The 16,811-nt window shown below is 54.8% G+C and overlaps 1 protein-coding gene across 4 annotated transcripts in view; it reads left to right on the top strand.

Annotated features, from left to right (window-relative positions):
- Positions 1-16,811, top strand: part of PAX7 (paired box 7) — a 99,652-nt gene that overhangs the window by 59,876 nt on the left and 22,965 nt on the right. For all 4 annotated transcript variants that reach the window (XM_064493997.1, XM_031464197.2, XM_031464196.2 and 1 more), the window contains one exon: positions 414-616. In XM_064493997.1, coding sequence (XP_064350067.1) covers positions 414-616 — 203 coding nt within the window. The remainder of the gene's footprint in view (positions 1-413; positions 617-16,811) is intronic.

Genomic DNA, 16,811 nt, shown 5'->3' with positions numbered 1-16,811 from the left:
TATTTGTAAAAGCACCTGGCGAGTGGTCAGTGCTCACAAAATGCTATCAGGAGAGGCCTGGGCAGATTGACAGAGTCCTCAACGAGCTCTGACGTTCAGTCCAGATAAGGTTTATTGAGCACCTGCTATGTGTCAACCGCTGAGATCAGGGCCGGTAACTGTAGGTGCCTAGAGGTTATCTGGAGTATTGATTGGCTGTCAGTCAAGGCTTGCCCAATCCCAGTGTCCTCCCCAGAAGCTCGTTGTCCTGTCCCAAGTAGCGAGGGAAGGCGGTCGCCTCCCCTCTCCCTCCACTGGCTGGAGGCTGGGAGAAGGAGGCTCAGGGTCTACCTTCCAAGCAGGAGGCGCTTTACCTTCCCTCACCCTCTGGGGTGAGGCCGCTTGCTCAAGCCCGCTCCTGGGTCTCTCCGCAGATGGCGGCAGCACCGTGCACCGGCCCCAGCCCCTCCCGCCGTCCACCATGCACCAGGGCGGGCTGGCTGCGGCCGCGGCAGCCGCGGACACCAGCTCTGCCTACGGAGCCCGCCACAGCTTCTCCAGCTACTCGGACAGCTTCATGAACCCGGCGGCGCCCTCCAACCACATGAACCCCGTCAGCAACGGCCTGTCTCCTCAGGTAGGTGGCCTCGCCTCTCTTCCCCGGGTCCCACTGCCAGGTGCTCGCCAGCCCAGTCAGCAAGGGCTCTGGGGGACACAGGCTGGCTCTCCCTTGGGGAAGAATTCACTGCTCTCCACCAAACCCACTGGCTGTTGGACACCTTGAAATAGTTAAGTGGGAGGCGGAACTGCACCTTCCACTTTCACTTGTCTATATTCTGTGACCCTTTACCCTGGGTTTATCTTCTTCAAGCTGGAGACCTGGGTGATGCAGTGGGCGGATGGAGAGAAAAGGTTTCCATACTTCTCGCTACCCAGAGACAGATACCGTATTATAGACTTGCTCCTGACCGGTTAGCCACCCAGAACTTATTAAACTGGCCCACCAGCCTCTTCGTGGCTGTTCACTCCAGAAAAGTCAAGCATTTTCAGATAGTGTGCTGGTGGAAGCCTTGCACCATTTCCTATGGGATGCTGACTGTGGTTGGGGTTTTGTTCTAGACCCAGGAGTTCTTCCTGTGCTCCATCTTTCGCCTTTCATGAGGAGTGACCAATGAGTAAAAGGCAGGACCGCATCCTATTGGTGGAGAGAACTGTGGTGGGGCGGTTCTAGCTGGGGAACTCTACTCCCATTGGGTCTGGGAACTCTATTCATTCGCATATGATTGGTTGCTGGTTAAGTCACTCATTGCCCGATGATGCTGATGAAAGTCACGGGACCATCTTTAGATGGAGTCAGAAAGATGAGGCTGAGGCTGGTGGTGGTTATTGGTGGGTTTGGGGAACAGGACTCCGTGATGCTGGAAGTTCTAGCAAACTGGAGGAACTGCTGAGTTCATTTTTGTAGCTATAGCAGGCTCTTAAATATCCCTAGCGGAAGGAATTAAATCCAAGACTCCTTTTACCCTTCCTTCCACCTTCTGAGACACCTCTCTGTGTCTGTGGTGAGAACACAGATAATGCAAACTTACCTGAACAGCTGTTACGTGGTAGAAGAGGTGAGGCTGCACTACTCAGAGCATCTCTGAGCCTTAGTGTATCCCCCATTTAACAGAAGAGTGATTAAACAAAGAATTGATAACCTCCTAAGAAGGGTGTTCTCTGCATTCAACATGCTAATGGGTCAAAGCGCTTAGCACAGAGCCTGGAACAAAATAGGGGCCAAATCAACATCAGTTCCCTTCCTGCCCCCCTATTACCAGAACAATATGGTTGGTATGAGAAATCTGTTGCCTGAAGGAAAATAGGGGCCAAAGGGGAGATCAGCTACAATCCCCCAGGCCACTTCCATCCAACAACCTGTTTTTGTAAATAAAGTTTTATTGGAACACAGCCATGTCCATTCATTTACATACTCATGGCTGCTCTTGTGCTGTAACATCAGAATTTAGTAGTTTCAAAAGAGATCATGTTGCAGGCTTTTGCGTGGCCTGAAAGCCTACATGTACTCTCTGGTTGTTACAGAAAAAAGGCTACCCTTGGTCTAAAAGATTCCCCCAAATGTTAATTTTCTGCATGTTTTGTGTTCATTCCTTTTGCCTCTATTCCTGTGTGTGGTTGAGGGCTGACTGAATTTCCGTTTCATCGTTTACTTGTGGGTAAGATCCCTTCCCCTCTCTACACCTCAGCTTTCCCATCCATGACATGGGGACAATGCTAGCACCTACCTCATAGGGTTGTTTAGGGTCGAATGAAATGATATACATAAAGCGCTTAGCCCAGGTCCGGTGCAGAGTTGAGTGTCCTGTGAACAGAAGCAGTTGAAGGCCAGGCTCTCAGTGGTAAAGCACCACATCCTCGTGGGCCCCATATTGTGGGGGTGACGCAGCCTGCAGACCAGAATGTTTTTCCAATAGAATCTAATTGGCCTCATCGGGGTTCAAGGCCACTACCTCCATCTCGTTAGTGCCAAGGATGATGAACCGGCTAAGCTAACCTTCCAGAGCCAAGTTTAGACACAAGGGGATCCAGAACCAGCCAGGTGAGGATGGCTGCAGAGACCTGAGGTGTCCACATCTGAGAATGTGGTCCAGGCCTGGCCTTATATTACAGAACAATTTGAAGAAGCATCACTTGGAAATCTGAAGAGGGGTACTGAGATTAGGTGGGCCCCCCATCCCACTTTTCAGTTGGAGGGCCCAGGACACATTGGCTGGGCCAGGCCTGAGAGTCCAGGACACCTGGCTCTCTGACCACTGCTCTTCCCAGCCCACCCTTCTCAGTGTGGGTGGAGGTTTATCATCAAAGCAGCATCTTCTTCACAGGGCAGAGAAGAGACTGGCATACAAGGGGCCCCTGGCTTCTAGAACATAGCTCAGCAGTGGGATTAAAGAATGAGGATGTGTCCTGCACTGGCTGGGCCCAGAAATGAGCCTCAGGGAGGGAGGGAGGAGGAGGAAGAGAACCCGACCCACTACTTTGAGCAGCCAGATCAATCCCAACCTTCTCCCCGTCCAAGCTGGACCCTCACCCATCCTCCAAGAGGCCCTCCAGGTTTCCTCCCCATTCCTCAGGGCAGAGAGGGTGTGGGGGCATGATGGATTGGGTGAACTTCGGAGACTTGCCCAGAGGTTCCCACCAAAGGTGTGAAGACAAATGGAAGGTCTGACAGGGGCATAGGGGACCAGGAGGTGAACAGCTGCTGGAGCAGGGAGAGGGGGCTGCTCGCAGGGCGGTCACGGGGGCCAGGGCAGGCTGTGTGCTTCTGTGCACGTGAACTGCCGGGGTGGAGCTACGAACACTTCCTGAAGGAAGGGGGCAGCGAGGGGGGCGTTTCTGGGTCTTATACAGAAGTTCCTGGCATTTCTGAGCTCTGATTCCCAGTAAACTCTGTCTTCCTTCCGAGCAGGCCGACTACACATGTTCAGCACATCTCTGTGGTCCCAGGAGGGTGGGTGTGGGGGTTCTCCACCAAGACAGATCCACTACCATGTCCTGTTTCTCCTCCATGAGGAGTTTCTCTGTAGCTCACCTGAACAGCAGGGAGAGGAGAAACCCCATCTGGGATGGGACCCCCATGTGGGCTATGGGGCCAGCACCATCTCCCCTCATCCAGGATCTCAGGTCCACTGTCACTCAGGTAGCCTTGGCCCTGGTTCTTACAAAAGCCCAAACGGATTACATTAGGGTTGCACTTGGAGCATCTGCTCATCACGCTGGTGGGCTTGATGCTGCCTGGGGAGGACATGCCTCCTCCCCGGAGGCGGACCCAGGTCCTTGTCTCAGACCCAGCATGGGAAGTGGGTACTGCCAAGCCTCAGAGACTCCACGGAGAGACTGCCCAGCAGAATCTCGTGGAAAAGCTGTTTACTCATGTCAGCTCCGTGCCTGTCCCCCGACTCTAATATAAAGGTAGTTACGGAGTGCCTGCTACGTGCCAGGCACTGTTCTCCGCACGTGGGTAAATCAGTGACCATGAGAGATGAGGACCCCTGCTCTAGAGGAGCTGGCAGTTTAACAGGACAGAGAAGCAATAAACAGAATCAAACAGCAAGTCATACAATACATTTAATACAGACCAATGAGGGCAGCTAAACCTTCCGAGCTCCTGTGATGTTCAGACCCTCTTCTCAGTGTTTTCTGTATGTTAATCCACCTGAGGGCCAAAGCCAGGATTCAATGCTCATCTCTAGAGCCTGAGATTTTAACCACTCACACTGCTCTCCTGCCTCCCAGAAATGCACACACTTTCTCTCTTTTTGAGAGATTGGCAGGCAGCGAGAAGCAGTCATCTCGGCAGCCAGTCCCTTCAGCTCAGTGGCGGGGAAATCTCCTTCAGCCCATGTCATGGATAAGAACACTGAGGCCAGGCCCTCAGGTTAGGAGCCAACAGGCGGAACTGAGTCAGATGGGGAAAAGCCTCCAGGGGGTGTTTGGATGACCTCGAGGTTCGGTTCCCTAGGGGCCAGCCCCTCACCCACCCCCAAAGCCCAGCCTGATAGGATTAGGGGCTCAGCACTCAACACGTGGACACCCCTGGCTTTCCGCTCTGGGGCCCTCTGAAGAGGTGCAAGGAAAACAAATACTGCCCATTTGACCTCCTCTCTGATGGCTTGTCGGAGGCTGGGACTCGCAGCCCCCAGCCCACTCTCTCCCCTTCATTCCAGGTTAAGGGCCAGTGGCTTGGGAATAACTCTTAGAAACCAGCTCAGGACAGCTTAGAACAAAAGCTTTTGTGACAACACTTCGAGTGATCTGATTCCTGCAGATGGATCAGTTCCTACCAGCCCACATCTAGGAATTGTGAACAGGGCAGGCTTTTAGGGGTGGTGGGCAGAGACAGAAAGGGGACACCTGGCCTGCCCTTTAGAGATTCCTCTGTCTGATGATGGAGACACAGCCCCTTCCTGAGGAGCTCATGATCTGAGAGGAGAGACCCAGCTCCTGTCCTCAGGAACTCATAGCCTGCTGGGAAAGAAACCCCTTGTCCTTAGGCACCCCAATCTGACGGTGGAAGCACAGCCCTCTCTTGGAGACTCCCCAGCGTGATGGGGGAGACAGACAGCGGAAGCCATTCATAGCCACAGTGCTGACCAGTCCAAGCTCCCAAGCAAAGAAATCGGGAGCAAGCTTCTGCCATTTCAAGGGTCATTTGGGCTGGAGGTCACGGACAGGCTGCCCTGTGCTGGGGTTTCCTCGGGGGCCTGTGTAATGTGTCCCCGGGGGGCAGCCTGGAACTGGAGCTGCCTTCTCCCTGTACTTTCCTAGATGCAGACTCTATTAGAGTCGGAAGTGGAAACTGAGGTCCAGAGAGGGGGAGGAAATTGCCCAGATCACACGGTGGGTGAGCAGCCAAGCTGGGACCCACACCCAGGGCTCCGGACCCAACACCGGGGCTCCAGCTGCTGCTTCACAGGAAGGGGGGTGTTTCGGTCTCATCACCGCTGTTCCTCTTGCTTCATCACGACGTCCTTCATTCTCCCTCATTCACCATCCACCCCCTTTGCTTCTCTTTGGAGCTTAACCTGCAGGAACCTGTAAAGAGATTTCCATATTTACAATTTCCCCCACACAGAACTAATGAAAAATATTCTCTAAGTGTGCAGTTAATCACACAGCCGGGATCACAGTAGACCTAGCCTTGTTCTTCCCTGCATCTTGATTTTCTTTTCTCCTTTCCCTTCCGTGCACGAAAGAGTTACGGTGACCGTGGAGCGAATGCTTCCCGCGGGCCAGCTGCAGATGGGGCTAAACGTTTTACCTGCTTCCACTCTGCGAAGTTTGGCAGTTGCCCTGTGACCTTGGCTTACAGATGAGGCATCGGATTTGTCTGGGGTCATCCATCCATCCACCCATCTAACAAAGATTTATTAAGCCCCATCACATACCAGGTCTTGTGGTAGATTCTGGGAAGCGGCAGAGCCAGGCTTCCAATGGTCTGGCTACAGAGCCCCCGTGCTGCTCTGTTGTCTCTGCCCCGTAAGGTTGGTCCTGTGTCCCTATGGGGAAATGGAGGCTTGAAGCCACAGTGGCAGTTAAGAGCATAGCCAGGTTCCTAGTCTATACCTTCAAAAGCCAAGCTTCCCCCTCCTTCTGAGACCAGCAGGAGTAAAGCTCAAGACTTTTCATTTCTGTATGATGTGGTCTCCTAAATGTGTCTCCCCAGTAGACTCCCACCACTGCCCTCCTGGCATCACCAGGCCTCCAGGGAAGCTGAACCAGCAGGGGAAGGTACTCCATCAGCTGAACACTTACAGGATGCCCCCATCCCTGGCCAGCACTTTACTTCTGTGACGTTACTCCAGCCCCACAGAACTTGGGGAGACAGGCACAGAGAGGTTAAGTCACTTGCTAAAGGCCACAGAGCACATGAGTGGTGGCCATGGGGTTCTAAGGCAGATCTGCCTGACCCATGCAGCTCACCTTCTCATCACCCTCCCAGCGGGATGAGATCAAGACCGTCCGCCCGCGCAAGGGAACTGAGCCGGGCATCCTGTGGTGGCCACTGGAAACTCCCTTCGCCTTTCTGTCCCCTCACTTCCTCTATGTGTTTTTTCTTCCCCTTTATTGGCAACGCTGCGTTTATAATAAGCATTCAAAATGAGTCTTGCTGGACCAGGGACAGGGAAGGAGGAGGGAGGGGGAGATTTGTAGGCAGGAAGATGGGGAGGGGGGTTGTGGGGTGTTAAATAGCCCAGAATTTTTAAAAAACTGATGCAAATCACTGGTAGGAGAGAAAATTATGTGCAATTACGTCCTGATATTGGAAGGTTTTGCCTAGCCCAGGCAACAAGATCTCATTAACAAGCAGAAAATAAGATTGAAATGGTGTGTAAAAGAGCTGAAAAATGAATTTGAATGCTGCGTTTGTCCACAATTACCCCCTCCTTCACACATATTTTATTGCAATTTTTTTATTATTCTTAATCTCTCCATTCCTCAAAGCAGATTGGGGACATCCTGGCATTACCGGGGCGTCGGGAGGAGGTGTGGAGGATTTCCTGCTCCCCTGAAAGGAGACCCTTCTCTTGCACATTTTCCAAGGTTGGGTTTTGGAGGGATCAGAATTCATTTCTCCGGCTTAGCGGGTTGTAGGAACATGGGGGCTTTAACCCCAGCCAAGCGAGCGCTTCTCTGGGCTCCGCCCAGCCCTTCCTGCTCCGCCCTTCCCTGCGGCTCTTCTGCCTCCAGCTTCCTTCCTTTTGCCTTCTCAGGGTCTCTTCCAGACTCTTCTTTCCCGGGAGGTCTCTCCAGCAGGCCCCATGAGTGGGAGGAAGCCTGGGGCAAGAGAAAGCGTGTGGCCTTTGCCAACGAGCAGCCTTGAGTTGTTGTTCTGGTCCTGCCACTTTCTAAACTGTTGTGTGCCCCTGGGACAGCTGGCCTAACCCCTCTGGGCTTCATTTTCCTCATTGGAAAGTGGGAAGGATAATCCCCACCTCTCAGGGGCTGCTGTGAGAGCCAAGGGAGAATCTGAGTACAGGGCCTGGCACACAGTAGGTGCTTTTATAAGTGTGCATTCTCCACCCTCTCCCCAATCCATGCCCTGGCCTCCCAACTCTGCCTTTCTGCTGCCCCATGTCTTCCATCTCTTCCCCCTTCCTTCTCTCCTCCACTCCTGGAAAATGCTTGAGTTGGTTTCCAGTCTTGGGAAGGGAGGAGGCCAGGGTGCAGGTAGCATCCTTCTCTGCAGAAAGTACAGGAAAGGCCATCTCCCTGCTCTGTCCTTGGGCTCCAGGGAAGGATGAGTTGGGATGGAAGGAGTGACCAGTCTCAGTTGGAAGGACACTGGCTCTGATGCTGGTTTTTCCCAGGATTAGGGGAAAGCTAACTGAGTCACCTCACACACCCACTCATGTACCCACTTCTCATGGTGACCAGTAGTGATGGTGTGGGGTCAAGGGTCAGCTGGTGGAAAGGACCAAAAATCTGGCCAGATTTTCTTGGACCTGAAGCCAAATGCTATTTTGCAGTAACTGGCTTTCCCTGTACCAGTAAGAGCCCAGCTCCAAGATCGCCCCCCTCCCCAGCAGCCATATCTGCCAGCCCCCATCACAGCGCCGATCAGGGTACCAGTTGGGGGCCCTGGGGAGTGTCCACTCAGCACATCAGGCCTCCTTACATGCTAAGTGCCCCTTCCCCATGACTCCCAGCCAGTCCTACCCCAGCACAGGGATGGGCTACAGGCTCCGAGAATCAGCCATGAGGCCCTGGGCATCCTCGTGGCACCGGCCAGCTCCTGGGGGGACAGACCCTGCCAAGATCCTGCTCTCACATCCAGCTCTGCTTTTGTCCGTGGTTAACCTACCTCAGTGGGAAAAGCTGAGTTATTTCCCCCCTGGCGGCTCTTTGCCAAACAACGCCACCTGCTCACGTCAATCAGGGGCCCAGCTCCGGCCCACAGAGGGAGGCCGGGACCGCCTTGTCTCCTGTGAAAACAGACCCATGTTTACGTCTCTGCTTTTCTCACCCCCTTTTCCTGGGTGGAAGGAACGGAGGGGGTGGGGGACAGAAAGGCGAGACTGGGATCAGGAACTTTCTGGAATGCTAGTGATGGGGGCGGGTCAGGCCTGCGTGCAGGCCCTGCTAGGAATTCGGGGACTGGTTTAGTGCCTAGTTTCTGAGTGACTTCAGGACCTTTTTATCACTGGGGGAAACCCTGGCCTTCCTTCTTTCCTAGAGACCAGATGGGATTCTGCGAAGACGGCATCTTGAGGGCTGTCTTCAAGTGATGCTCTGGGCCTCCTTTTTGTCCACCGCTGATACACCTGTAGCAATCAAGACTCTGTGCATTAAGAAGGTGTGGGCGGGAGCCGACCTTGCCCCTCCCCCTGGGCAGAGTAAGGCCTGGCGTAAACTAGTGGGGAGGGAGAGACCTGGGTATTTCCACGCACTACTTGGTGTTGGGGACCATGGTCTTCAGTAGGATCGCAGGCGAGGCAGCAGTCTTCTGTGCGTGATGATTCGTTCTGGTGACACACAGAACTCAGTGTCTGGCACATAGTAAGCATCCAGCAAGTGCTGGTGAACCCCCTGGGGTGCCTCGCAGGCCTGACAACACACACTGTGCTCTGTACCCAAGAGATTTCTGAGGCAGCTGATCAGTTAGTTTGCACTTGAATTTCATTGCGTGCAATTCAGTTCAAATGCATTTGTCTAGCTCATGTTATTGACACAACGTATAGAAGGGGCTGAAAAAAAGAAAAAGACATGGCTGTCTCTGCTCTTACCAAGTATGTTTTGGACGAGACATTACTTCCCCCGCTCACCACCAAAGAGCAGTGAGAGAATCACTTACTGACAGTTTCCGGGGATTTCTGATCAGACAGGATAGGAAGAGCAGAGGAGTTTGGAGAAGGGAGGGTATGGTCAAAGAAGGCTTCCTGGAGGAGGAGTCTCAAAGCAGAGGCAGCATTAGCTCAGAGGAAAATAAGGGAAGGGGTGGGAGGTTGGTGCAGACTAGACAGCAGCAAATAATATGGCAAAAATTAAAACAGCGTCTAATTCAGACACGTCACAGGCACAGTGAAATGATCATACAGACCGGAGTTGGGATCCCAGGTCCTCTCTACTTACTTGCTGTGTGACCACAGGCAAGTTACATCAGCTCTCTGAGCTTCAGTTGCCTAAGCTGGAAGATAGAGCCAATACTAATCCTGTAGAATTTTGAGAAATAAATGAGACTTTCAAGCGAAATACCAGAAACGATGCCTGGCAGATAGGAAGAGCTGAATAAGTGACAGTTTTTCCCTCTCTGCTTCTCCTCGCCCTAATTAGAAATTGAATTAGCCATTCTTTTCAGAGACTAGAGGTCTAGGTCAGCCCGGGCCAGGCCTGGTCACTGCTTGGAAAGTCAGGCGATCTGAGCTCCCTCTAGACTTTTCTCCTGATCCACCGTGAGACCTTGGTAAATGCCTGTCTGCTCTGGAGAAGTCAGGTTCCTATCTGTGCAATGAAAGAGACGGACCATCTGCTAGTAAGGAACCTTCCTGCTCAGAGTCCTTGATTTCTGCAGGCTCTCTGTACAAGAGCACGTTGAATCTCAGCCTCTCCATCCTGCACCTCCTCCCCACCCTCCTGGGACCCCAGCCTGGGCCTGGTGGGCTTCCCAACAGGCAGAGGGGTTTAGTCAACCAGACCTGCCTGGCTTGGTGGGAAAAAATGCAAATAGCGGATTTGTCCTTCTTTCTGATTAGCACGAGGGCTCTGAACGAGACAGTCCCGGCAGATAGAGGGGAAGAAAATGAGGGAGATTAGCAATTAATACGGCGGGCAGGCTCAGAGCTGCTCAGGTCCGTCCCTGGGGTCCCCAGCGGGAGGGAGGCCTCCGGAATGGCTCGGTAACCGGACCTGGAAGGCCAGGCAAGACTCCAGGTAGGAGAGGCGGGGGTGACTTTGAGGGTCCCCAAAGGGCCATGCTGTCCCCTGCCTCCAAGCCTTTGCACCTGCTGCTCCCTCTGCCTGGGATTCCTTCTCTATCACCCAGTCATCATTTCAAACCCACTCCTACTTACTCTTTAAGACTTGGCCCCTCCCAGGAAGACTTCCCTCACCCCCTCATGCTGAATTAGTTGTCCTTACCCTGTGTGTTTATCATATTTTATCTGTGTATTAAAAGGGCTTCTATTACTAGACAAATATTAAGTAATAACAGTAATGGTTCAATCTGAGGGGGGGGCACATATACCACAGACCAGATGTTGTGCTAAGCTCATTACATGCGTTATCTCATTTAATCTTCAGAACATCACCTTTGGAAGGGCAAGGTCTGGAATTATTTCTGTTTTACAAATGGCAGGGCAGGGAGGGGACACTGGCACCATGCAGTTTAAATAATTTGTCCAAGGTCAGTTGCTAACAAGTGTCAGGGCCTGGACTTGAACCCAGCCTGCCTGGTCCCAGAGACCATGCTCTTAGCTAGGGTCTGTTTGCCACCCGCTGGTGAGATCTTTGAGGGCCCCAAACTCTTTGATCTCGGCTATTCTCAGGGCCCCCTAAGAGGCAGGAGAGCAGGCAGATCAGGCAGCAGCTCTCGATCCCCTGGGCCTGCGGCCAGTCCCCAGCACTGTCACTTCCTACCTGTGTGATTCCAGACGGCTTCTTCTCTCCCTGTTTCCCTCTCTGTAAAGTGGGGCTAATAAACAGTTCCCATCTCCTAGAGCTGGTCCATGTGTTGATGGATGCTGAGCAGTGTGGCATCCAGCGCAGTGCGGGGTAGCTCTTTGCAGATGGGGGCTTCCGAGGCCACACAGTGAGTTGGCACAGGGCCAGGCCCCAGATCTCCAGTTGGGGAATTAATTCCCTTTGGCATCTTTTGAGTTCCCCTGCTCCTCCCGGCCTCCCTGTCCAGGCTCCTGCCCTGCCCCAACCCCAGCCCCAGGGCTACCCCTCTCTCCACATCCTCCCCACCGGCCCCTTCTCTCTCCTGGCCCTCTCCCCAGATGGGAATGTTTCTCCGACACCTTTAGGGGGTTGGGACAGGTGTTCTGAGCTGCCCTGGGGACTTCTGCTATGGGGTGGAAGCTGATGGGATGGAGACAGGCAGAGGAAGCTCCTCTCCTGGGGCTTCTGGGAGCCTCCAAGACCTGGGCCAGTGTCCCCTGAGCATCACTGGCAACTTTTGGAAGGTCAGGTCTGAGTGCCACCCCAACTCCTGGGCAGCCTCAGCCAGGCATGGCCACTCTGTGCGTCTGTTTCCTTTTGAGTGACAAGAGTCAGCGCTTTCTTTGGAGGGAGGACAGCGTCTACCCCACCCCCAGCCCAGCCAGGCTGCCCTCCCACTCTCATCCAAACAGTCTTGTCTTCAGGTCCTGTCCCTCAGCCCCTAACTTTCTCTCGGGCCCAGCTGATGGGAAATTAACTGCTGCTTCCTCTTCTGCACTGATTTTCTTCTTGCTTCCTGGTTCTCTCCTCCCCCATTTCCTCCCTCCCATCCCCAGATCTCCGGCTCCTTCTCCCCTTTCAGCTGCATCTGCGTCAGACCCTTTTTCTCCCTTCTTCCTTCTTTCCTCTCAAATCCAGTCCCCACCCCCCCACCCCCATTCTCTTTCCCCTAATCGCTCTCATGCCGCTCCGGTTTCTCCCGCGAACACCTCTTCTTTCTCCCTCTCCAGCCCCTCCCGGTCCCCTCACCCTCTGCCCCCTCTCGCCACCCCCTCCCCTTTCCTCCCGTTCCACTTGTCCCGCATTTCTCTCCTCCAGTTCGCTGACGGCGGGCTCCAGGCAGGGCTGGGCGCGGATCCGGGGCCAGGCCGACCTGGGGCCGGGGCCAGGGTGGGGATGGCGGCGTGGAAGCGGGAGGGTTGGTGGTGGGGGGGGGGGGGGGATCGGCGGGATCCGCGCGGCCGCCCCTCCCTGCGCTCTGCTGCCGCCGCCGCCGCCGCCGCCGCGCCTTTGATCCATGGCCCGAGGCCGCCTGACAGTGGAAAATGCGGGGAGACAAAACCACTCAGTCAAAGTGATTCCCAACAACTGTCTCCCCGAGATAAGGATGCGCTCGGGCTCGGCGGCCTGCTTAATTCCTGCGGCCCGGGCCTGGGATCGGGGAGCAGCAGAGAGACTGGCCGCCCCCAGAACGCCGGGGCCGGGTGCTGGGTGTGCGGGTGCGGGCGCGGGCCCTGCCTCCGCAGGCCCGTCCATCTGGGGCGCGCACGGTGGCCGGTGGCCGAGGGGCAGGGCCGGAGCACGAGCCAGCGCTCTGCAGGCAGGCACTTAACTTCCTGGGCAGCTACAGCGAGGGTTTCCTCCCGGTTCCCCGGCCATTCCTTTGGTCCCCTCAGCCAATGCGCTTGCTGGAACATTCTCACCCTCCCCTTTCTTCACTTAGCCAAGCCCTCTTCACTTCCACCATCCTCCAGTCTAGGTGGCTGTACTCCCGACCAGGGTAGCAATTTTGCCTCTGAACTCTAACTTTCTGGGTACTGCTCTCTCCCCCTAAAGCAAGGACTAGTCTTTTCCGATGGCCCTTGGCCTCAGCACAAAGCCTGGCACATAGTAGGGGTCCAGTAAACAGCTGTGGGCCTGCACTGGACACTGAGCTCCATCCCATGTTGGCCCCATGGCCCCTGCCTTCAGGACCTTTCAGTTAGTTTGGCAAGAGACAAGCAAGCAAACCAGGAGCCAGAAGGCTTCAGAGGGAAGGGGATGCCCCAGACAAGAGGGGGCGCGGAGGTGAAGGATCTGTGGCCCCTGCATCCACCTGACGTGGGAAACACCTTCCTCAGGGCCACCAGGCTAGGCTGGACTGATCACCTAGAGGTGCCTCTTTGCTTTCCCACCACCCTCCTTGGCAAGCGGAGATCGGAGGTTCAGGAGGTGACTGGAGGTCAGATAATGAGATCAAAAGGGAACCTTCACAATCCTACCCTAAATCTCCAGGGGACTGCTTGGGACAGAAAGAGCCACTGTGGTCCTAGTGATGGTAAGAGGCAGAGGTCGTGGGGAGGCAGAATCCAGCTCAGGATGATGGAAGGGACAGCCTTATAAAGCAGTGAGGACCCCATCTTCTGGGGGGTGCAGGCCGGATCTGGTTTTGTCAAGACTGTTGGGGAGTGGGCTCTTCGAAGGGTAATTTAATCCAGTTAGAGTCAGTGGTTCCCACATTGTGCATCGGAATGATCTGAGATGCTTGTTAAAAATCTAAATTCCCAGGCTCCACCCTGGTAGGTTGATCCAGTGGGTCTGTTGTGGTCCTGGGGGAATCTATGTTTTAAAGAAGGCATCTTCCAAGGCCTGGCACATCCAAAGCAGGGGGTTAGCTTGTCAACATCCCATCAGCACCTTGACCCCTCCTGCTCTTTCTTTAGAAACTGACTCTGGGATGGGGCTGTTTGAGCTGAACTGAGATCCCTCTCCAGCAGTCTCCAGCTTAGACCGTACCTAGAAGTAGTTAACCCACTGCCTCCTTTTGCAACAGAGACCCCCACGGTAGCCCTGCAGGCTTTTCACTGCCTAGAAAGACTTCGGGATTAGCAGGGCTTTTCCCAGGGCACAGTGGGTGTGGCAATGGCTGGATCATTTCAGAAGGTCAAGGGACAGCATTTCCAGTCACCTCTGTCTCTGCACCCAGCGACACAGCAATCCCTGCTTGATGCAAAGCCCTGAAAAATCCCTTCAAGCATCCAGCACCAGATAAGGAGACCCTGGTGGGGTGCGTGACGGATACTTACCCCTGCGCAGCTCCTGGCCCTCCGTCCCGCTGGTCTGTGGGGGGCCAGCAGAAAGTGTGAGGGCTCAGCATGCCTGCCACCCTCTTTCCAGATCGGGGTCTGAGCTGCTTCATCAGAGGATTGCGTTCCCGTGAGCACCCTGGCAGGTGTCTTACACCAAGGGGACTCGACCAGGCTGAAATAGAGGCGGGTTCCTGAGCCGCCCTCAGGGGCTGCCTGCCCTTCCCCACCACAGATAATGCCCTTCCCCACCCCTGACTCCGTGGCATCCTTCCCTGAGCCCGTGGGTGCTGACTCCAACCCCAGCCAACTCCGACCTCCCTCTCTAGGCCTCTGGGGGAAGCAGCTGTCTCAGCTGTGACCCCACCTGCATTGTCCCTGAAGAAATGCAGTTGCTCCTTTAGCACCTTTACTGTTTAGCCTTGATGTGTTCGGAACCAGAGGGGTCACCGAGGTGCTTTTGCCCCATTCACTACTTGGTCCTCATTGAGCCCTGAGGGCCTGGAACCATTACACCCATTTTGCAGACTCAAAGAAGCAAAGCTCAGGGTCAGTGGCAAGGAACCACGTCGAAATCCAAAACCCACATCTGCCTGATGCCAGGGGTTTGATTCAGTCCTCTGTGCCGGGCTGTCACAACGGAACCCTTGCTTCCCCAGGTCTGCTCTGTGCTTTGATAAGCTTCCAGAGGATTCGCAGGTGCAGAGTTTGAGAAGCCCTGGATGAAATGACTGCGTTATGCCCTCCCCACTCCCTGGTTCTCAGATGCCCCATCAGCTCCTTGAGTGACTCAGAATGGACCACCCTGGGCAGCAGAGGAAGGAGGAAGGGGAGGAGAGCCTTGGAGGGAAGCTGAAATCCCTCAGAGGCCCAAAGGAAGAAGCAGGGAAGCAGGGGAAGTAGGCTGAGGGCTCATCCAGCCTGCGATGGTGACAATCAGCTGGACCAGGGTGCCAGCCCAGCCTTTCTGGCATGGCATTCTCAATTCTGGCCCACTAAGCTCTGGGGCTGATTCTGGAGGTGCCCCCTGCTGAAGTGATATAGGAGTGGCAGGCAGAGGGGCATGGAAATGGACAGACTGACAGAGCGATAGAGAGAATGGGGGGTGTGAGATGCTGGTGGAGAGAAGGGAGATAAGTCCAGACGTGCAGGAAAAGGGAGGCATGGAGGAGCAGTGGAGGCAGAGGGAGAGAGGCAGGAAGAGATAAAGAGTCTGGGAGAGAAGCACATGGAGAGATAGAGACAGGGAGACAGACAGAGAGAGAGACTCCCAGAGACAGAGAGGCAGAAACAGGAAGAGAGAGAGAAAGGACATCACAGAGAGCGATGTGCAGACAGGGACCTGCCAGGAAGCAAAAGGCAGGGAGAAACAGGGAAAGGCCAGGGATGATGGGAATGAGCAAGGAGTGATGGAGAGTCAGAGACACAGTTGCAGGGAGATGAACTCACGGAAATGGGGTGGGGACAGGGAGCCGAGACAGATGGGAGGACCCCAGAGCTGGAGAGGGGCAGGTGCAGAGGGCTTGAGGGTAACACAGATCTAGCTCCGCAGTCAGACTCAAGTTTGAATCCCAGCCCCACCTCCACCTAGCTGTGTGGCCTTGGGGAGGGAAGGTACTTCACCTTGGGTTCCTCCATCAGTGGGATGTGGGACCCTGCCGGAGCCCAGCTACTCTCCAAGCTCCCTTCTCCCTGCTACAAGTCAGGTGTCCATGGCAGGGACCTTTTCCCAAGCAAAGGGGGCCTGCCCAGCCCTGAACCCCAGATGCCCCACTCCCATCCCTGGCCTCCTGGTGTGGCAGTGGTTGGTCTCCGAGCCCTGGGAGCCCGGGGTGAGAAGTCTTGGCCTTTTGACGAGTGTTTCTCTTTAGTTCCAGATGCCACCCTGACAGGGGCTCCCCTGTGATTAATGTCCCCACCCCCTAGGCCAGGGACCAGCCCCTCCTCTGCAAGCCAGAGCTGGTGGGTGTGTGGGCAGCACAAGGACCAAGCCTTCCAGAATCCCCTCCTGGTCGCTCCCTCTTCCTGGACCTAAGAGCAGAGAAGGACGCTCCTCAAAGTCGCCCTGAGATGAGCCAGTTAAACTCAGATGAGCTGAGCTTTCATCCAAGTCCCTGTTTTCCCGTCTCTGTGAGACCTATAATCCTGTGGCCATCATTGGGGGCTATGTCAGCAAAGCGCCCGGAGCCCCTAAGGGCCAAGCAGGGAGACCTCTGGGGGCCCGCTGGGGGCTCCTACCACCCTGATAACAGAGGCACTAAAGGTGGACATGGGCGCAGAAGAATAACTGGCTCAGACAGTGACTTTGGGAGGTGAACCTGACAGTCATCAAGCCAGGTAGGGGGCCCAAAGGACTTTAGCCACTTAAAGACTCTGATGTGGGGAGGCAGGGGAAGGCACCATGAATAGTTGGGGGTACTGCCAGGTGGTTTGGGGGACTGCTGCCAGAATTGTGGACCATCGTTGGAGATGCAGTTTGAGTTCGAATTGGTCGTGGTTGAATGGGAGAGCTTTAGGTCATAACTCTCCAGCTGGGAGCACTGGTTACCAGCTGGGTGACCTTGAGCAAGTGACTTGACCTCTCTGGGCCTCCATTTCCTCATCTATAAG

The sequence above is a fragment of the Camelus dromedarius genome, chromosome 14 (genome assembly GCF_036321535.1).
Source record: "Camelus dromedarius isolate mCamDro1 chromosome 14, mCamDro1.pat, whole genome shotgun sequence".
Classification (NCBI taxonomy): domain Eukaryota; kingdom Metazoa; phylum Chordata; class Mammalia; order Artiodactyla; family Camelidae; genus Camelus; species Camelus dromedarius.
This window is presented reverse-complemented; position numbering and strand designations above follow the sequence as displayed.